The 23258-nt window shown below is 33.1% G+C and overlaps 1 protein-coding gene across 1 annotated transcript in view; it reads right to left on the minus strand.

The window, feature by feature from the left end:
* Window positions 1-417: 417 nt before the first annotated feature.
* The window catches only part of LOC132559986 (uncharacterized), a 107685-nt gene continuing 84844 nt past the window's right edge, over window positions 418-23258 (minus strand). The window contains exons 4-12 of the mRNA XM_060224634.1: window positions 18271-18343; window positions 13666-13998; window positions 7066-7119; window positions 5420-5514; window positions 4952-5032; window positions 4540-4560; window positions 2260-2463; window positions 1356-1698; window positions 418-733 (exon numbers count right to left, since the gene is read on the minus strand). Coding sequence (XP_060080617.1) covers window positions 558-733; window positions 1356-1698; window positions 2260-2463; window positions 4540-4560; window positions 4952-5032; window positions 5420-5514; window positions 7066-7119; window positions 13666-13998; window positions 18271-18343 — 1380 coding nt within the window. The 3' untranslated portion in view covers window positions 418-557. The remainder of the gene's footprint in view (window positions 734-1355; window positions 1699-2259; window positions 2464-4539; window positions 4561-4951; window positions 5033-5419; window positions 5515-7065; window positions 7120-13665; window positions 13999-18270; window positions 18344-23258) is intronic.

A 23258-nucleotide genomic window follows, 5' to 3' on the forward strand; every position in this document is an offset into this window, starting at 1 on the left:
AAGATTTACTCACAACACAGTGCAAAAAGATGTCAAAATACATATATAATGGAGATTTAAACATTGTATGTGTAAACATATTGATGATGCTTCAAAAAATGATGATATAATGAGTTTAAGACAATAATTAAAGATTACAGACCATGATTTTTATTGTCATAAATCATAATGGACAAATCATTGTCATCTTTAGACAAGCTCAACTAAGAGTTATGTCCCTTGTATTAAATTGGAAAGCCTAGAAACTGCTAAAGCCGTAAAAAATACGAAGTACATACTGGTTATCTGTTTTCTTTGAAAATCATGTTTTGTCTCTATCAAACCATCATGCATTGTAATCTTCCATTTTGTTGATTTTTGAAAAAAGTTCACCAAAAAGTAATGCTGTTTTTTCATAAAACTCAAAGCTACCACTTTGATAACATATGGCATCACATAAATTTCCAAGTATAATAAAGAAATTTATATAAATGACCTTCACGTTTTAACATTATCATCTAGATCAAATTTTTGGCAGTCAATTATGTAATTTTCAGAAACTGAAAATTTGACATTCATCAGGAGACCTTCACCTCCGTCTTCCACATTTTAGTACGCCCCATGTTGAATTCCCCTTCCCCTTCAGTGTCCAGTCTTGTTTTGTATTCCATCAAAGCATTCATGCTGAGAGGTTCCCACGGTGTGGTGAAGGTTTCATAGTTATTCAAAAACTTCTGTGGTAGAGGGGCAGATTCTGAAAGGAAGATTTTTTTTAATACAACACATCTACTTGTAAAAGATATGCGTAAAGGCACTATCATCTCAATTCATGGTTATAAATTCCAAATATTTAAAATTTGTCTTAAATTGTATAATATCTCCTCAAATATTATAGTTCAGAAAAACCTCTTGTATTTCGTATTATATCAATGTTAATCAGTTATAATAAAGATTTAGCATTATTACTGTAATGTACCATGTAAATGTTGATAATCGAATTAATTAATTGAATTGTGAATCTGTGACCTATATTTCTCAATGACAATAACAACAACCAATTAACTAATGTAATCTGTGACCTACATTTAACAATGACAATAACAACTACCAATTAACTAATGTAATCTGTGACCTACATTTCACAATGACAATAACAACTACCAATTAACTAATGTAATCTGTGACCTACATTTCACAATGACAATAACAACAACCAATTAACTAATGTAATCTGTGACCTACATTTCACAATGACAATAACAACTACCAATTAACTAATGTAATCTGTGACCTACATTTCACAATGACAATAACAACTACCAATTAACTGCTGTAATCTGTGACCTACATTTTTACATATGCACACTGATGCTTACCTGCTCGCTTGCTTGATGTAAAAGAGTTCTCTGACACACCCATTACTGATTTGGACTTCATGTCTGGATGCCCACCAGCATAGGGACGTGGAATATCCTTGTACTCTCGATCTTCCTTAAACTTGTCAGAGAATTGACCTTTGACCTTAGATTCTTTTTCTGTCATAAAGACATACTTTGGCTTGGGACTTGGTTTGCGTTTGGCTGACATGAGAAGAATGAGTTCGTCATCCAGTTCCTCTCTAGACCAGGGATCCTTTTTCTTACTGCTATTAATCCGTGGGGTAGCACTCTGTTGTCTGGACCGTAGCCATTTAGTATATTCTGGGATAGACTCATCATCCTGAAGGGAAACCATAATGTAAATCTACTTGGGATTCTAATAGCTAACATAATTTCTGCATTAAAAGCTGCACCCTTTTTCCATGTGAGACAGGCATGCTGCTTATATACTGGTGAGGCTTATATGTGGAGAAAAAGAAAAATCGGCAGGCAAAAGAAGCAGGAAGCGTATTAGTACGAGACCGCACTGTGTTTTTTCTAAGTGTACCTGCCTGTTACATGTTTGTGACTTAGACAGATCGTCTAGAACCGTCATCTCTAATTGTATACATAATCCTATATCCTCTTAGTGTAAACAAAACTTAGTTACGAGAAATTTTTACTGAAAAAAATTCAAATTTACACTCTCTGTACAGATTTATTCAAATAATAGAAAAGAATTATAAGTTTTCATAACTGTAAACTGTCTTTTGTGCTTCTATCTTGAATAATAAAATCCTGTTTCATTTCAATACTTAAAAATTGAATGTTAACAATAAATTTATATCCTACAATACTTAATAAATGATAGCTTGCATTGAATATGAACAAACACTTATTGTAATTCATAAAGACCACTCACAAAATCATCCATCCAAGATGGAAGGTATCGGCCAACGCAGTTCTCCTCCCCTTCTGAGAGGTCAGGGAGTGGGTTATTGTGGTTCAGGATGCGTGTCCGATCCATGTTGCTAAGTGATGCTCGATACATCAGGTCCATTTTGTGTTTGTTGTGGCGGACACTGGTCAGCATTGATTCATCCTGGAGTCGCGCTAACTCTGGAACCTGGTGGTTTGAAATGTAACAAAGAATATTGTAAAGGAAAAATGCGGATGATAAATTATCAAGTAAACACAGTTTTTTAACAAGTCCTCCTGCTTAATAAATATTAATATAATGTATGATGGTGTTATTTACACACCTCTGTATGTATTGCTTTACACATAACCTGTAACCAGGTATGCTATGTTTATACACATACCCTGTAACCAGGTGTGCTATGGTTATACACACAACCTGTAACCAGGTATGCTTTGTTTATACACACAACCTGTAACCAGGTATGCTATGTTTATACACATACCCTGTAACCAGGTGTGCTATGGTTATACACACGACCTGTAACCAGGTATGCTTTGTTTATACACACAACCTGTAACCAGGCATGCTATGGTTATACACACAACCTGTAACCAGGTATGCCTTGTTTATACACACAATCTGTAACCAGGCATGCTATGGTTATACACACAACCTGTAACCAGGTATGCTATGGTTATACACACAACCTGTAACCAGGTACGCTGTCACAATGTCAATTATATACCTACCCTGTAACCAGGAGCAACTGTCACTATACACACACCTTGTAACCAGGTAAGCTGTCACAATGGTATTTATATACACACCCTGTAAACAGTGTGTTGTCACTATACTCACACCATTAACCAGGTGTGTTGTCACTATTTACACACCCTGTATCAATGTGTGTTGTCACTATACTCACACCATTAACCAGGTGTGTTGTCACTATACACACACCTTGTACCTAGGTGTGTTGTCACTATACTCACACCATTAACCAGGTGTGTTGTCACTATGCTCACACCACTAACCAGGTGTGTTGTCACTATACTCACACCATCAACCAGGTGTGTTGTCACTATACTCACACCATTACCCAGGTGTGTTGTCAATATATACACACCATTAACCAGGTGTGTTGTCAATATACACACACCTTGTACCTAGGTATGTTGTCACTATACTCACACCATTAACCATGTGTGTTGTCACTATATACACACCATTAACCAGGTGTGTTGTCACTATACTCACACCATTAACCAGGTGTGTTGTCACTATACACACACCTTGTACCTAGGTGTGTTGTCACTATACTCACACCATTAACCATGTGTGTTGTCACTATACTCACACCATTAACCAGGTGTGTCGTCACTATACTCACACCATTAACCAAATGTGTTGTCACTGTACTCACACCATCAACCAGGTGTGTTGTCACTATACTCACACCCTGTAACCAGATGCATTGGTATAATACACACATCTTTTCAGTAGGAAAATATTGATCATTTCACGACATCATGACAGCTGGGGGTCGGTGTGTGGATGCAAAAACGTTTACTATTTATCTTCTAAACTTTATAAAACATCCCTATAGTAAAAGTCTGACAGTAAAAAGAAAAACGCAGCAAACATTTCTGTCATATTTTGACCAAAAAATGGAAAAAAGAAAGAAAATCATACAAGAGGAAATCACATGGGAGATAATGAAAACAACAATGATCTGTTATCTTCATAAAAATGAACAACATCCAATCAACACATCTAATACTTATAACAAGAGAAAACATCTGAAACACAACAACTATCACTAAGAAAACACCTCACAAGTCAACTTAAACAAATCATTCCCTAAAATTTTTGAATGTAAGAGATGTCAATGAAAACTTTCTGATTTCAAATGGGACTATAACATTAGAGTATTTAAAGAAAAAAAAAGGGTGGGGGAAGAGGATTATATCAGTAATTAAGCCCAACATATCAGTTGTAGATATCAGGAATGTATTATTTACCTGTCACATATTTTACAGCATTTGTTTTAGAAGTTTCGTCATTCAATTTTTACACATGCACTCATGCATACTTATGCATGCAAAAATTGGAGAAAAAAAAATATTTCTGATTAATTTTGATCATGTTGACTATTTGTTATGAAGCATCATAAATTATGTTAATTCTAATCTATAAAAACAAATGTCTTTCATTTAGTTATTCTCTACTAAAAAGTAATTAGTGTCAAAATATTGAAACAATGACAACCAGAATACTTACTTTCACCCTTCGTTTCCTTCGCTAGGAAATTAAAACGGTTTTGTAATTTACAATGTTTTATAATCGATCCGTATTTTGTGGTGGTCATGGTATGATGAAGGATCACTCAAGTGACAAAGTCATGCAGTTGTTTATCATATGGAAAACACCAGACTGTTTTCCTTCTCACATTTAAACTACTTTTTCTGACCAAATCATTTTTTTGGCTTTTAATACAGATAATTACAGATAGATGTTTTTAGACCAAGAGATAAATGTTATTTTCAAAATGTTTTGGTGATTTAAGGATGTGTTTGACGACAAGTAACAAAAGATTTGGTTCAAAGATGATCAACATACGACTGATGAAATGAAAGTTAAATTTCTCATTTGTGCGTTAATGACTTTTAAAAGAATGAAAAAGTAGACTCACATCATCTTCAGCATAGAAGTTTCTGCGTACAATTCTGCGTTGACTGCCAAGGCTCTGTCGCACAAAAGCACTGTATGTCTCCTGTAAACAGAAAATCTGGATCTTTAAACTAAAGACATTAGACTAAAACATTAGACAGTCAAAACCTGTAAACCATGGAACCTCATTAAATTAGACCCTGATAACACTGACAAAGACAGATGATGAGAGCCTTTATATATTATGTTTTAACAAATTTAAAATTGAAATGTAGATTCATTACCTATCTAAGTTCAGGCATTGATGTAATGTAATGTAATACTTAGTTAGCTCCTGGATCAACCGTTTATCAAGATTAATAAATTCATCAATGAAATTTTTACAAATATATATCATAAACTATTAATGGTTTGACTACTTTTTATATCAAGAATTATATTTCATCACAAGACCCTTTTTTTTCACAGAAGGGAGATAACTCATCACAACCTTTAGTTCATTTGGGATGTTGGCATCTTCCCTCAGTAATCGCATGATTGATTCTTTACGTAGTGTTTCCCACAGCTTAGCCGCTCCGATTCTTCCTAAAAAGTAAGATAACACCAGTTAATTGTTTATCATCACAAAGATATCTTACATGACCTATAACCTCTAGTGTTGGGTTGGAAGCTCCAGTTAAAATAATGAAGCAGAAATTTTGCAGAAAGCATATATATATATGTATGATAGCTAAGCAAATAGTCAACTGATCAAATATATATAGACAGCGAGATTGAGTCTTTCAAATGTTAATTGTAATAGCTGGCCACTTTAAGTGATAGAGATACTGTTATTGCATAAGCACAAACGATGTAGAAATTTAACCTTTAACACAGGTCTCACTATTTTATAGAATAAAACTGTAACATCTTAATGGAAAATATTAAAATAACTAATGATAAATAATTCCTATTTTCAAATTTCATAAAATTTCTGACAGATCATCCACAAAAATTTTACACCTTTAAAAAGATAAGTATTTGTGACAGAAAACAACATTTATGTGAAACAGTTTACAACAAATACTGATTACCAACAATTGTTAGAATTTTTAAAAATTACCATGATTTTATAATTTTCATTTTTTTGTTGCAATTATTTAAATATAAAGAAACTTAGCTTTCTGATATACTTGTTGAATCTGCTCTATCATAAGTTGCAAGCATTTGATTTTCTCATCTTGTCTTGAGCTAGTGCAGTGCCATAACATAATCTTTTTCAGCTAGAAGACTTACCTATGCCTAATAGTGACAATGATTTTGAAAATATACCGCTTCTTGTACCCATAAGTAAAAAGTCTTATATAGGGAGAACAAAGATTAATATTTTTTACTTTTTTCTTTCCTTTTTTTCATTCTTAACAAAAACATCAACTTTTACACCATTTTAGTTTTTGTTTAGGTGAGTTCATGCTCAAAGTCCATAAATAAGAACCAGAGAGACATTTGTCTACATAAATCTGCTTAACCTGTAAATATATATATAGTTAATGAAAGACAGTTTGACGGACATGTTCAACCACACCACACAGTTGATATGAGATGCACATCGCAAACAGTAGTAGATGTATACATATACGTGAAGCATAGAACACATACACACAGTAATTTTTAAAATGACATTGACAGAGTAATGAATGGGTATTGATAAATATAATGAGTCATTCACACATTGAAAGATAACCAAATGCATTTCATTCAATAATTTTATTTATTTATTTCATTTTTTTTTTGTCAAAAATTCAATAAAACATTAATCATTAAAAATAATGAAGAAAATAAGCAGGTAAAAATTCAATTTCAAAATAATGGTAAAGATTATAAAAAAATGAAGAAAAAAAAAATGAAAATGAAAAAAAAAATGGTTATCTCCCCTTAGATTCTATACATAAACAATTTATCTGACGGTGATAGTATACAGCTGCAAGTTCAGCGTTACAAAATCACAGAAGTGGTTATGGTACATGGGTAGGTAAAGGCACATAAACACTCAGCAATATTAGTAGGTCAAGGACACAATGTCAAGGTTATTTAATGTGTGGAGCCCAAGGTCATGCTGGCTGTGATGATCTGACCATCACAGGTGACAATGGTTACCTAAGCCCTCAAAAGACAAATCCTCCATAATCTGGTCCATTTTCTGAGTTGATCCTGGATATCAAGTGAAATTCACACAGTGCTTAAATTGATTTACTTCATAAAAGTATTTCATACATCGCTAATTAAGATTTTCTTTCTTAATAAAAATTAAACTCTAATTCAAACTTAATTCCAATTTATGTTTTAATATAAAAAAGATTGTGTATTAAGGAAAAGTAACTATAAAATTCAGAAAATAAATTTTACGGTGTGGCAAAATGTAACAATTTTATGAATGCCTTTACACATTGATTTCTTTTTCTTCATTACCTTAACTACAAGTTACATTTTAATAACAACAATAACAGTCAATGTCTTAATGTATATAAACTTTGATGTATCCCCTTTAGGTCAAAATCGGTAAACAACAGCTATAGCTACACCGAACGACTAACTCAAACATTGTGAAGATTAGAACATACTATTTCTCTGTTTTAATTTTTTTTTTTTACTCATTCAACTATTCAAAACTTAGGTTTAAACAAGCATTAATATAATTTGTCTTCAACTGGACAAACAGTGCAAGATTTATGACTGTTAATTCTTTTTATTGTTAAAATTTGTACCCGACTTTCGTGGACAGCAACTACATATAACAATACCTAAAATAAGTAGATGTATATTTGGTAAATGAAGGTTTGCTTTGTTTTTTTCACCGAGTATATTGCCCTGTGAACAGTCAGAGATATTTTGAGTCTTCTTGAAGTCGCTTCCAACTGAACAACATATGGGAGGCCCATCAGATAATGTTCAAAGCAATCAGGGTAAAAGTCTTGCCTAAGGATACAACCACCACTGTACAGACTGGTCAGTTTCTCAGGAAAGTCACAAACTACCCACAAATAATGCACATCAAACTACGCAGATCATTGCCTGTGGTTGCGTAGGCTCACGGCCTCCGTAGAAGAAGGCAAGACATAATGGAAGTCATATAACAGTTGGTGTTAAAACTGAAGTCTATTTAACGTATTGTAATTCTAGTATTAAAATATCATCACTGTCTGTTGCATTAAATACATCGTTTATCATAATTTTAGTATCAAACTATTGAATTATTGTATGAAGTATATTGTAATAAAACTGATAAAAGTTGCAAGAAGCATTACATTCAACACTATATTGCAGCATATGATATTGACACAATATGATAGAGTAATAGAAATATATCACTTTTACACACATATAAAATATTAAGATAGAAAAGTGAAATATTATTTTATATATATACTAGTGTAAAATATTAACATATTACAAAAGCTAAATCATATAAAATATTACATCATTTAGGAAAGTATTTTACCATTTGTATACTAGTATAAAATATTACATCATTTAGGAAAGTTTTTTATCATTTGTATACTAGTATAAAATATTACATCATTTAGAGGAAAGTATTTTATCATTTGTATACTAGTATAAAATATTACATCATTTAGGAAAGTATTTTATCATTTGTATACTAGTATAAAATATTACATCATTTAGGAAAGTATTTTATCATTTGTATACTAGTATAAAATATTACATCATTTAGGAAAGTATTTTATCATTTGTATACTAGTATAAAATATTACATCATTTAGGAAAGTATTTTATCATTTGTATACTAGTATAAAATATTACATCATTTAGGAAAGTATTTTATCATTTGTATACTAGTATAAAATATTACATCATTTAGGAAAGTATTTTATCATTTGTATACTAGTATAAAATATTACATCATTTAGGAAAGTATTTTATCATTTGTATACTAGTATAAAATATTACATCATTTAGGAAAGTATTTTATCATTTGTATACTAGTATAAAATATTACATCATTTAGGAAAGTATTTTATCATTTGTATACTAGTATAAAATATTACATCATTTAGGAAAGTATTTTATCATTTGTATACTAGTATAAAATATTACATCATTTAGGAAAGTATTTTATCATTTGTATACTAGTATAAAATATTACATCATTTAGGAAAGTATTTTATCATTTGTATACTAGTATAAAATATTACATCATTTAGGAAAGTATTTTATCATTTGTATACTAGTATAAAATATTACATCATTTAGGAAAGTATTTTATCATTTGTATACTAGTATAAAATATTACATCATTTAGGAAAGTATTTTATCATTTGTATACTAGTATAAAATATTACATCATTTAGGAAAGTATTTTATCATTTGTATACTAGTATAAAATATTACATCATTTAGAGGAAAGTATTTTATCATTTGTATACTAGTATAAAATATTACATCATTTAGGAAAGTATTTTATCATTTGTATACTAGTATAAAATATTACATCATTTAGGAAAGTATTTTACCATTTGTATACTAGTATAAAATATTACATCATTTAGGAAAGTATTTTATCATTTGTATACTGCTTTGAAATATTACTGTAGTATAGAAGTCTTATAATTGTATCTCTTGAAGTGTGTTATATATTGATTACTGTAGTTAACCAAATTGTTTACAGTAACTTGAACCGCCTTAAACAAATTATTTTATTGATTTATTTTGACAAAAGTTTTCTTTCTGCCTGGGTGAGTTGTTTTCATTAAGAGACGTACAAATCTACCTGCCAGTGAAGCTATCTATAAGTCAATATGTCCAGGCCATTGTTTGTACAGAGATGATGTATCGTTGTTCAATGAAGCTCGCCTTTGGTCTTGGTCGACAGAACAGATGGTTGTATACTACACAGGTTTCGATTGGTCAATATTGGACCACAATAGCCTACGATCAATAACACTACTTCCGTCACCACTTTATTATTGATCCTCTTCCGACCTCATGGAATTTAATTTGAAAACAACCATTGTTCCTGTCAGAGGCACCCCATATATCACCCATTTACGAAGGACGTTGATATAGAAAAAAAATTGAGAGGAAATGTGCAGTAGTATTTTCTAGTATCATTGATTGTTATCAAAAACCCGATCGTAAGTGATTATTTCTATTGAACGGGTCGGGCAGGCAGGATTAGGCACAGGTAACATGCTAAGGTGCAATCGTGTGAATAGAGCGCAGTTCATCTCCTAGAGAGGTCTTCAATAGCCTCCTGGGAGTCATTCAACGTCAGAAACGATCCTTGCTCAAGCAGCAAATAAGCCACATTGGCACGCGCCACCAAGCAAGCATTGCATGCTGGGAGAAATACAATGTAGGCATTCGGTAAAGAGATGAAATTTTCATCAGCTGAAGCCGATTAAAGTAGGCTGTGATGCTGGAAAGATTGCGCTCGATCAGGCATGGGCAGGCCCTGTCAGTTTGGGTTATCTGACTAGTGTAATATACGGTCAGTACGATGTCAGGAGCTGTAACCATAGGAATGTATCAACAACCCCCTCCTCCCCCCTACAGCTGACTGGCAACACCATGTCACTGCACGTCCTGCAACAATCTATCCACCCCCATATTACTTTCATGGAATGGGTTTCTCATTCATCTGGAACTATCCATTTTGGTATTATGGGTGGCATGACCACTATGTAGAACGTTAATGGTTTACCCATTTTCATGAACAATTTATTGTTGTGCTGTATTATTTGACAATGATATAATGTTTATCAAAACCATATTATATACTAATGCATAAACTGCACCACTTAGGCAACAGAACATAACAACAGTAAGTAGAAATATGGTACAAACTCATTTGCATAATATAATGAATACCAAATATGGTATCAACTCATTAGCATAACGAATGGAATACTGATTAAGGTACAACCGCCTATTTGCAAGATACTTGTATTTATCCTATTAGAGATGAAACCTTGCTCATTGAAGGTGATCAATTGGCACTTAATTATGCTATGCAATCAAGGGGTTCAATATATTGTATGGATGGTTATTCATGACCTAAAACCAGAAAGTGGTTTGTTTGTATAGGTTGTGTGAAAATTGATGAGATAAAACAGAAAAATACGATAAATAATGAAGAAATGAATTAATGAGGAAATTTGACAGTAATGGAATAAAAAACTAAAGAATTTCCATTTGTGAAGTAATTTCTAATGTTTACTTAATAAATCATTAAATAAAAACCACAAAAAGTGATAACTGTCGAGGGATTATTGATCTGACGAACATCAGTAACAAAACCTATAGCTTTTGTGAGGATCATCATAGGAAACAAACGTCCTGACAATAATTATTCCTCAGTTCTAGAATTTGGTCCTAATCAAATCATGATACTTCCATTTGTAAATTTATCAGAAATCCTAGTACCTTGATTGGAATTTCAAACTCATCCCAGAAATGAATTAAAAAAAAACCGAAAATGCCTAAAATCATCATTAAGATATCGTCATGGAAATTGTCCCTTGTGGATAATTTTTAGTCTTTCAGTTAGATTAATGTCATTTAAATGCATTTTCTTTTTCTGTTCTTTAATTGAATTTATCAAAAATAACTGCAAGGTCGAGATCAAAGTTTATAACCAGTCTTGGTGAGCTACGGGGTCAAGATCACATAATCACACCTGTTGAGCTACAGGATCAAGATCACAGCATATAACCAGTCCTTGTGAGCTGCAAGATTGAGAATGCTGTATATGACCAGCCCTGTTGAGCTGTGGGGTCAAGATCATAGTGTATAACTAGCTCTGGTGAGCTGCAAGGTTGAGAATGTTGTATATGACCGGCCCTTGTGAGCTATGAGGTTGAGATCACTCTGTATGACCAGTCCTTGTGAGCTGTGAGGTTGAGATCACTGTATGACCAGTCCTTGTGAGCTGTAAGGTTGAGATAACTCTGTATGACCAGTCCTTGTGAGCTGTGAGGTTGAGATCACTGTATGACCAGTCCTTGTGAGCTATGAGGTTAAGATCACTGTGTATGACCGGCCCTTGTGAGCTATGAGGTTAAGATCACTGTGAATGACCGGCCCTTGTGAGCTATGGGGTTGAGATCACTGTGAATGACCGGCCCTTGTGAGCTATGAGGTTGAGATCACTGTATGACCAGCCCTTGTGAGCTGTGAGGTAGAGATCACTCTGTATGACCAGCCCTTTTGAGCGATGAGGTTGAGATCACTGTGTATGACCAGTCCTTTTGAGCTGTGAGGTAGAGAACACTGTGTATGACCAGCCCTTGTGAGCTGTGAGGTAGAGAACACTGTGTATGACCGGCCCTTTTGAGCTGTGAGGTAGAGAACGCTGTGTATGACCAGCCCTTGTGAGCTGTGAGGTAGAGAACACTGTGTATGACCAGTCCTTGTGAGCTATGAGGTAGAGATCACTGTGTATGACCAGCCCTTGTGAGCTGTGAGGTAGAGATCACTCTGTATGACCAGCCCTTGTGAGCTGTGAGGTAGAGAACACTGTGTATGACCAGTCCTTGTGAGCTATGAGGTAGAGATCACTGTGTATGACCAGCCCTTGTGAGCTGTGAGGTAGAGAACACTGTGTATGACCAGCCCTTGTGAGTTATGAGATTGAGATCACTGTGTATGACTGGCCCTTGTGAGCTATGAGGTAGAGAGTTTAGCCTTGGTGACCTGTGAGGTCGTGAGCTCACTATATTAACTCTATTTTATATAAATCTTTAACAAGCTTGTTTTCAAAATTGAAATGAAATAGGTGGATACTGGACCATATGGCGCATTCAGCAGAATACTTGTATTAATTACCAACCTGTATTAATTACCGTACCTGTATTAATTACCATATATGCATTCATTACCACCCTTGTATAAATTACATGCATAGTTTCAATGAATGTATTGATGAACAGCTATTTCTATTCATCAAATCCCGAGTATTAAATTCAAATGGCCAACAGATGTTACTCGGGGTAAATTTTCAATCCATGGTGTAGTTTTTGGATTTATTAAGGAGAGGTACACAGATGCTGTATAAACAGTCAACTCTACTTCTCCCACTGTCTACAACACCAGAACAGTCTACTCCACCTCATATCGAAGTTTCATTACATTCAGCATTGTCACTTATTTAAGAACCTCTGCTTCCCAAACATATTTATTATCTAATAAATGATATTTAAAGAAAAGGACAAAAAACTGATAGAAAATATTAAATACAATTTCTTCCTGTTAACAGAAATTGAAGGAAACTGACCCTAGTTTTATCTAACCATTATGACTTCAATCAAATAGACCTGCTATATCTCTATTTACAAGAAGTTAGAAATATTTTGGTGTAATAAGGCTGACATGTCAGTGTGTAGACTTGCTTCTGTTCAAATCAATGATTAAGTAGAAACTTTGTAATCTTTAGTTTCTCATATAACAAATTTGAAGGAATCATGAAAGTTGAGGATATACACTGGCTTTGAAAACCATCAGAAGACAATGCTGTGATGATAAGTACTAACCCTTGAAATCATACAAACTAACAGCTTTGCTGTGAGTAGGCAGCTAATTAGCCGACTCCAGATAGTGGTATAGATTTTATGAAATTCAACATGTCTTTGAAATGAAAGCTTCATCTATCTTTTTAACCTTTCCACTTTAAAGTATCTTTTTTGTACATATTTGAATTCAGAAATTTCTATTCTACAGTCACCATGGTTATACACCCACCTCCTTGTTTGCCAAGAGCTGGATTGACCTTGACTTGTTGTTCCATCTTTGGATGCAGGAATGTGTCCGCATCCTCCCCAAACATGTCGTACAGCTTACTTTGGTACCATTGTAATTCTTCCTGGGTAGGTTTCTGCCAAGTCTTTTTTGCTTCCTTCAGATTGAAGTTGGAGGGTGTCCTAGACATTGGTGGATGGGATGCCTGAAAGTCCACGGACTTTCCCCCTGCACCCATTGTCTTGCCACCATCATTTCCATTAGAAGATTGGTCAGTGGCTGCTGACGACTTTGCATTCTTTTTCTTTTCCAACCGATTAGCTTTTCTGTCTTCCTCTGTAAGTAAAAAAATCCTAAATTTATAAATTCACTTCACTACCATTAACACTGTTATCTCATAGTTCCTAGTTCATCCACTTAATTTTTACACAGGACATTCTATTGTACAAAGAGTGACGACCCTTCATCAAAAGACAAGTTCAAATTTACACAGAGTATGTCACTTCTACCTAAACATCTATTTAAAAGTTTATTAATTGTCTTTGGGTTTCATTACACATCATCAGAGATGTTTCAATGAGAAGAAAATTTCACAAATGTTATCAGGAACTTCCTGTTTTTCAATTTTAAGAAACTTGCTTCAAAAATTTTAATTTAATTTGAAACTTCTGAGATTTGTGTCATGAAATCTCATATATAAAATAAAAATTTATTAAATATCCTACAGTTTACCAAACACCAGCATAACAAACATGTATTACAAAATCATACAATGTTTTATATTTCATACAAGATTTTAATGAAACCACGTCTAATAACTTTTTATATGTGAGGCTGCCTCTGACAAGCTAAAATGAAATATTTGAAACGAGTTTCATCAACTGTACATAAAAAGGAAACAAATTGAAGGTCCTTATATCATAAATCAATTATTTTTGCAAAATAAAAAGAAGAAATTGTCCATTTGTCAGTCTTGAAGTCATCTCTGCATTTAACATGTATGTCATAATCTGCAAAATCATGACTGATATCATTCTGCACGATTTCCCTTCTTCACAATAGGTCATAGGTCACAGAAGTACATATGAACTCGACAATAACATGGTTATTGTGTTATAATTAAATGGTGTCTAAAAAATTTTGTTTTCAAAATTCCTATCTAAAACCATCAAGCTGAGTGTTATAAATCTACCTTGAGTATGAAATAAATCAGAACATCTAAACAGATATTTTTAATGTGATCACGCAACTCAACAACAACCTGATGCAAGCTAATAGCTAATCTCGTAAATTCAAATACCACAAAACCTTCAACAAGGAATACAATCAAAACATAGGAAAAACACCTTACAGTGCTCAAAAACTCTTTCCTGGTTGTGTATCAAGCTTGAGAACAGCAGAGATATATCAAATCAAATACAGTGTGACACATATCACATTTTTATCTTGAAGCCACAAACAGAAGAGAATAGTTTGAAGTGATAAACATTCATCCTATAGTTAGACACAGTATAGGAAATGTTCCCATTGGTCCAACAACTCCCTCAGGCAACCATCTTACCGAATGTGTAATTTTCAGAAAACCAGGAAATTGCAGACGTGGAAATTAATTGTGCTTTACCTACCGTCGATGGCTTCTAAATGAGTCCTTGAGGAGGACTTTGACTTCAAACCAAACATGACGAAATAGTCAAAATTTCTATGACGCCTCTGTTCACCATTAGCTTCCTGTAGATCTTCTTTAACACAGGACAGATCCCAACAACATGCTCGCTATGGGATTAATTTAGTGAGAACGTCAGATTAGAAATTGCCTCTATTCACATTCAATATTGCTTATTATAATCCAACTACTGAATTAAGTTCTATCCCAAGAGAATTTTCTGTATGGCATAAAAAATTAAACACACTTTTTTCTTCCTTTTAAGACCATGAACAATGATACACCAAATCTGAGCTGAGATTAGCATGGCTATGATCCACTGAGGACAATAAGATTAGCTTTGTGCTGTACACTAGTATTACACCCTGTAGAGTATGTTTATATCCTTGACATGTAAAGTCCAGTTCTCTCCAGGTTGTGTTAAGCATCAAACCCTAATTTACATTTCTATTCTGGTGTCAGAAGACTCCCTGTAATAAGGAAATAAGGTTCACTGGTTTCTATAATTATTCTAGCTACTGGAGACAATAGCTGTGCCAGAGAGAGTCCATTTTCAACAAAAATCATCTAGAATTTAATTGACAGAGTTAATATTTCTGCATCAAATCTTTCAGATTCTAAAGAAACTTCAGTTCACATTTCGGAGATAAAAAGAAAAAGGTTACCAGTACCTGTAAACATGACTTTAATTTCCTTGGTTTGTTGACAATTTATTCTCAAAATTTGATAAACTTTCGTTTTTGAATAAATCTTTTCACTTTTTATGAGAATTTAAGTCATAGATAAAACAAAGCAACTTTTGGTATTGAGTGTGTTGTGTGAATCTTCTTATAAATACTGAAACTAGAACTTATCTAAAAGACGTTTAGTTTATGCCTCTTCAAATGTGTGCCAAGTACCCATATATGACATTGTTCTATACATAGTAACCATGACCACTAACCTTCAAACCCAAACATGTTGATTTCTGTATGAAGTTTTATCAATACCACTCCCCCTGCCCCACACTTCCTTAAAGTGACGGCATTGATAGGGGATACTGATGGACATGGAAGACTGCATACCCGTGCCCCACCCCTCACTCCAATTCTCAAATTAAAACTTCTATAAAGACAGATCTTATAAAATAATGATTAGAAGCACAATCCTGTCCTGCTCGTGTGTTACAGAAGACTAGACCATACAACAGAAAGTTTGAACAATGGCTGTGTCTCCATGGAGACTGTTGTACGTTTGTCAGTGTCCAAACTTATCATAAACACCATACTCACATGACACAAACATTGCACAAAAACGCCCCATTCAATACATATAACTGATAGGAACACAAGCATTGCATTGTGGGTAATCATCAGAGACTTGTTTCTAAAACGAATCAATCACCAAATTAATATGCTGAGATCACAAAACGCTTTTACATTCCTAGCCTGTTGTCCAAGACCAAACAAAACTATTAGATAAAACTTCATCACAAACAACCTCATAAAACCCATCAATCACTGGACAGTACATCTCAAAGATTGTATGTCAATCATATTGACCATAAATGACACAACCAGTTTGATGTTTACATTGTATTTACTTAATTTTTTATGAGATATTTGTTACTGACTAAAAATTCTTTGGATTAAACACCAATTTTCACTGCTCTACCTTTGCTGTTTCTATGGTTCCAATTATGACATCATTATGGTTACAAAAGGAATGGAATTTACCACTATAAAAATTATGCTTCAGTCAGACTTTTTAGTGAGAATGTCATCCCTACAGACAGGTCTGTAAGGTATTGTCTAACCCAATACTAGACTTAGTAAGACCAAGGGACTAACAATCTCACAATGTGGGACAGAATGCGACATTCTAAACATATTTCTGCAAAACAACACAATCTCAGTGGGCTTATTATGAGAGGAAGAGACTTACTGTCAAATAAATATGATCTATCAAGTTTTATTTTTGACTTTCTGTAAACATTGACGGTTTATTAAACAATCTCTATAAATAGATTATCTGACTTGATCAACACAATTTTTATCTAACCTTCTCCTCCAAGGTGGCTTATTCACTAAGAGAAGAAGTGAAAATGACATTGTCTTCCTGATAAAAGATTTGATTACCATCTCTTTGCTGAACTCAGGCATTTATTACACTACGTTTGTGTTGTCTGTACTGACTGAAAACCATATAAGACTTTCGACTTATTTTGTTCATTGATATGTACCAGATTTACACTGCAATAAGCCCATTCATATCTACATAATCAATACCAATAAATGATATACCATTGTCTTGTGATAAGCCCACCCTCGACATCGATGTTATATATTGTCACCCTTGGTTAAATGCAGGATAAAATTGGCGGTATCCCCGTATCATCATTCCCTCTGAGCTTGTTCTTCTTTACGATAGATCTTGGCAACTGACATTACAATAAGTGAAAATAAATGGTTGACTCACAAAATTATTCTTTTCTGACTTAAAAAAGGGTATTAGTGCTCCGTTTCAAATAAGGGATCTCTTTGTTTCGATCGGCTTATTCAACAGTGTTTGCAATCGAAAGGCAAGATATATTTTCTGTTCTTGGCTCCAAGCCTGACATCAAAGCTTGTAGTTTGGAAAAAATCAATAGGTGCGTAGATATCTATCTACTTGTGAGAGGTATCTGGGCACGTAAGCAACAGGCAGTGCCATCTCGCAACAGAAACGCATCGTATGTACACAACATCTTCGCCCGGACGACCAGCGGTTGTTAATGCGCAGTTACAATTCCACATGGATTTCAAATATACATCTATTGTTACATTAGCAGAATATTTTTATCGTGATATTTCGCATTTTGGTAAGGTAAAGTTCGTCATTAGTGTGTAAGGCACAGAGTTGTATAATTGTGTCAATAAAAAATAAAAATTTTGGGAATGGTCTTATGGTCTTGTAAGCAAACTTACCCAACGAATCCTTACACTTCTGCTCAAGAGCTGCTTCCCGTGCATTCTTCTTGGCTTTTTCACTTTCTTTTTTCTGGAAAAACCAAAAATAATTTCTAATGATTCAAATTGTTATGTCACTTCAACGAAAACCTTAAATCAGAGAAATACAGGTAGGAAAGTAAAAAAAAACATGAAGATCTGTACACCTCAATTAATTATCAAACTTCAGTGTATTTACAGTGTGTTTACACCATAATTAATTATCAAACTTCAGTGTATTTACAGTGTGTGTACACCTTAATTAATTATCAACCTGCAGTGTATTTACAGTGTGTTTACACGTCAATTAATTATCAAACTTCAGTGTATTTACAGTGTGTTTACACCTCAATTAATTATCAAACTTCAGTGTATTTACAGTGTGTTTACACCTCAATTAATTATCAAACTTCAGTGTATTTACAGTGTGTGTACACCTTAATTAATTATTCAGTGTATATACAGTGTGTTTACACCTTAATTAATTATCAAACTTCAGTGTATTTACAGTGTGTTTACACCTCAATTATCAAACTGCAGTGTATATACAGTGTGTTTACACCTCAATTAATTATCAAACTTCAGTGTATTTACAGTGTGTGTACACCTTAATTAATTATCAAACTTCAGTGTATTTACAGTGTGTTTACACCTCAATTATCAAACTGCAGTGTATATACAGTGTGTTTACACCTCAATTAATTATCAAACTTCAGTGTATTTACAGTGTGTTTACACCTCAATTAATTATCAAACTTCAGTGTATTTACAGTGTGTGTACACCTTAATAAATTATCAAACTTCAGTGTATTTACAGTGTGTGTACACCTCAATTAATTATCAAACTTCAGTGTATTTACATTGTGTGTACACCTCAATTAATTATCAAACTTCAGTGTATTTACAGTGTGTTTACACGTCAATTAATTATCAAACTTCAGTGTATTTACAGTGTGTTTACACCTCAATTAATTATCAAACTGCAGTGTATTTACAGTGTGTTTACACCATAATTAATTATCAAACTTCAGTGTATTTACAGTGTGTGTACACCTTAATTATCAACCTGCAGTGTATATACAGTGTGTTTACACCTCAATTAATTATCAAACTTCAGTGTATTTACAGTGTGTTTACACCTCAATTATCAAACTGCAGTGTATATACAGTGTGTTTACACCTCAATTAATTATCAAACTTCAGTGTATTTACATTGTGTGTACACCTTAATTAATTATCAAACTTCAGTGTATTTACAGTGTATTTACAGTGTATTTACAGTGTATTCACAGTGTATTTACAGTGTATTCACAGTGTATTTACAGTGTATTTACAGTGTGTGTACGTCTCTAAATAAATGAACATATATAACAAGAAGTTTATACCATAAAAGTCACTTAAATTTTATACCTGAGAAACGATCTACACTTACTGGGTATAAAAGAATGTGAGGTATATCAGAGGAAATGTCTTCTATTGAGGAAGTTAACACGAGTTATTCATGCTCTGGTACCCTTTATGATATTTATAAGGATATGTGATAGTCTCTCAGGTTCTCTGTGTAAAACATTTCCTTATCTCAAATAATTTTTATTGTTGAACTTGAAGGGAATGTGACCTTTAACCCATGACCCTTGATCTGTAATGGTGGAGTTTAATGATAACTCCCTGTAATACACCATCCACATGATTAACAAGAATGGAATAGCTCAAAACTTACAGAACTTATGATAAAATATTTTATTCAATAAATCTGTTTAACAATGAAAAATACAGACACATGGAATTGATCTGTTCACCAACCATAAGGATATTTTTGTCATGCTCTCAAACAATGAGGCACTACAGTGAAAAACATCTATAATGATTTAATACAGTTAAAATAAACACATGAAAAAAGATAATTTGATGTACATCATATTTAAATTATTATAGATCTGATCTATGGATATCTGGGCTCAATGATCTTTGCTTTTTTAAAACGATTTTTTGTACCTGACCCGTCAGTTAGAAATCCTCACAACTTATTATTATAAAATAAAGAATTGATGAGAAATTGAAAGCTTCTCTACGCAGATTTCATATTAAATTTCACCATTTTCACCAATTTATGGTAAAAACAATATAGTTGTCCGCCAGAAGAATGACAAATGTACAATTTATTGTAAAAGAGAACCACAAACACTACACACACTGACCCAATGGTTCTCAAATTACCTCAGAGATAAATGTAGCAGAAGAGGCTGTCTGAAAACTTCCCTACCGTGTCATATATCATGTAATCACAAACTGAAGCTGTATATATCATGTCAGCAATCATATACACCATGAAACCAGTAAAACTTACCAGAATTCAGTTAATGCAAATCAATCCATATCTTATTTCTTACAGAAAAAATGTAAACCAGTACTAAGTATTACAAGCAAAAACAAATGTCTATCTGATATAATTATTATGCAAGTATTATAGTGGTTAACTAATGACATTAAGAATTCTGAAAAACAATTTATTAAATTTTTTCTTTCATTTTTTTTTTTTTTTTTTTAGGGTGGGGGGGTGGGGGGAGAGGAGATCAAGAGTTATTTCCCTTGTCAAGGAAAATGACCTTTTTTCTTTATACTAACATCTCTATTTTTCCTGAATTGCAATCTTTTTCTGCTTACATTAAACTCAATACAAAGCCAAAAGGTAGATACCTACCTACATACATATATATATATATATATATATTTTGCTACACTAACTTTTTTTCAAAACTAACAACAATGTGTACATTATTTGAATCAAATTTTGAAATACATTTGTTAACTAATGATATTGACAAGGGTAAAATGAATGGCACTGAAGAGTTGTCTAAACCAATCATTAATTATAATCTTAGACAAAATCCACACCGAAACTCAGATGGAATTATTGTCATGCCTTAAATCTCTCTACTAAGGTAAAGAAAATGAATTAAGCTGTTGCAAAAGCTAGCATTACTACCTGTGGTGGGTAAAGCTGAGGATTAACAGGTTTGAAGCTGGAAGATATTGCATAAGGTATTTGTTCACAAGGCACATATAGAATGATTATATTTCAACATCAACAGAACAAATTAAGTGTTATGTCGAAATGTCCGTCCTCCCCCTCCTCTTCTCTATCCCATCGCCGGTAGCTCGGCTACTTTGATCGATGCCTTGCACCATTTTCTTTCCACGAAGTATTTCATTGATTTACATTTTCATGGAGCAGTAATAACACATCATTATGTACAAGCGATTTAATGGGTTTTTTCCATCCTTGATAACAACCAAGTTTCAGTATCTGCATCCGACATGGCTGCCAATGACTCAAGATAAATTACCTTCCCGATATATCTGGTCTACTGTTCCAGATTTTTCATATTTTATTTACTTAACTGCTGTTTTGGACATCTGAGTAAAAATGAAGAACTCGTCATTTCTGTGTCTAGACAAGATAATTTCCAATTTGTCAATACAATATTAAAGTGTTAATTATTTTCGCATAAAAATGTACTATGAAAATATATTACCATATAGAAAGTGCCAAATGAATTCCATTACGACATAATTAAAAAGGTACTGAAACCTTCTATCTTCACAGCTGTTTTACTAATTTAATCAACAGCTTGCATTAAGTTTCACGATCTGTGCGATATTTCACAGAATCTCAATTAATCATAGCTGCCTTCCACTTATACTGAGTTATCACATATGATTTTGATATATTGTGTTCATGATATCTTTGGAAGAGCAGTCATACAAACGGCTAAACAAACACACTTTTGCCCAAATGCATATAATTATCTCCATGAAGAAGTTCATGAACACTCAATGTTTTGTGTTTTTATGTGGAAATGAGAGTCTTGTAACGTTTTTGTAGAGAAGTATTGACTGAATTTGCTGACAAGGATGATGCAACTGTCAACATTTGTTCATACAACAAACTGTGGTACTGTTTTAACTCCAAATAAATTTTGGAACATTACAGCTAATTCAAATAATCTAAAAATACTGCCCAGTGAACCTGTCTGGTTGTGATAGATTTTTACAGTCTGATTATCCTATTCTATTTTTAGAAACAATGACCTTGACCATATCTATTAAAACAAATAAATAATGTATATATACTCTAATTTCACAATTCAACATAATTTCAGACTTAACCTATCTGAGATATTGTCCACAGAAATGAAAGCATGGTGCCCTCACAATTATAACATGTAAAACACATAGGTATACCACTGTAGTTCAAAACTTTATAAAAAAGATGATTTTACAAATCAACCTATGATCTGGGTAATACTTGTACTTCCGTAAAATCTGATTCATTAAATAGGTAAATGCATGTGCTTGTTTACTGAACTTGTGAAGCAGTTAAACTGAGATATTGTCCACAGAAATGAAAGCATGGTGCCCTCACAATTATAACATGTAAAACACATAGGTATACCACTGTAGTTCAAAACTTTATAAAAAAGATGATTTTACAAATCAACCTATGATCTGGGTAATACTTGTACTTCCGTAAAATCTGATTCATTAAATAGGTAAATGCTTGTGCTTGTTTACTGAACTTGTGAAGCAGATAAACTGAACATGGAAATATCTTCACTTCAAAATGATATCTGAATTGGGAGATATTTGAATTCATTTTTCAATACTGTAACTTGAATATATGTCTGAACTTGCCAATAACATGACTAAGTGGCTTGTAGGTGCTATTACATACCTGTAAACCTGTATAATTTCCAACAACAACACACTGGAACTACTAATTATACTGGGCAGCTATGAAGAATGGAAATTTACTCGGGATTTAGATACCCGATGGCCTAAACTAATCTACAGAAAACACTTATCCCTTCCATCAATATGCTGTCACTACAACCCTGTATTTTTCTCCTTCACAAAAGACAGATTTTATTTGGATGTTCAAATTAAACCTATACTTTATTTTAGTT

This window comes from Ylistrum balloti, unplaced genomic scaffold (assembly GCF_031769215.1).
Source record: "Ylistrum balloti isolate Yb309-2 unplaced genomic scaffold, AGI_CSIRO_Ybal_v1 Utg371000, whole genome shotgun sequence".
Lineage (NCBI taxonomy): Eukaryota > Metazoa > Mollusca > Bivalvia > Pectinida > Pectinidae > Ylistrum > Ylistrum balloti.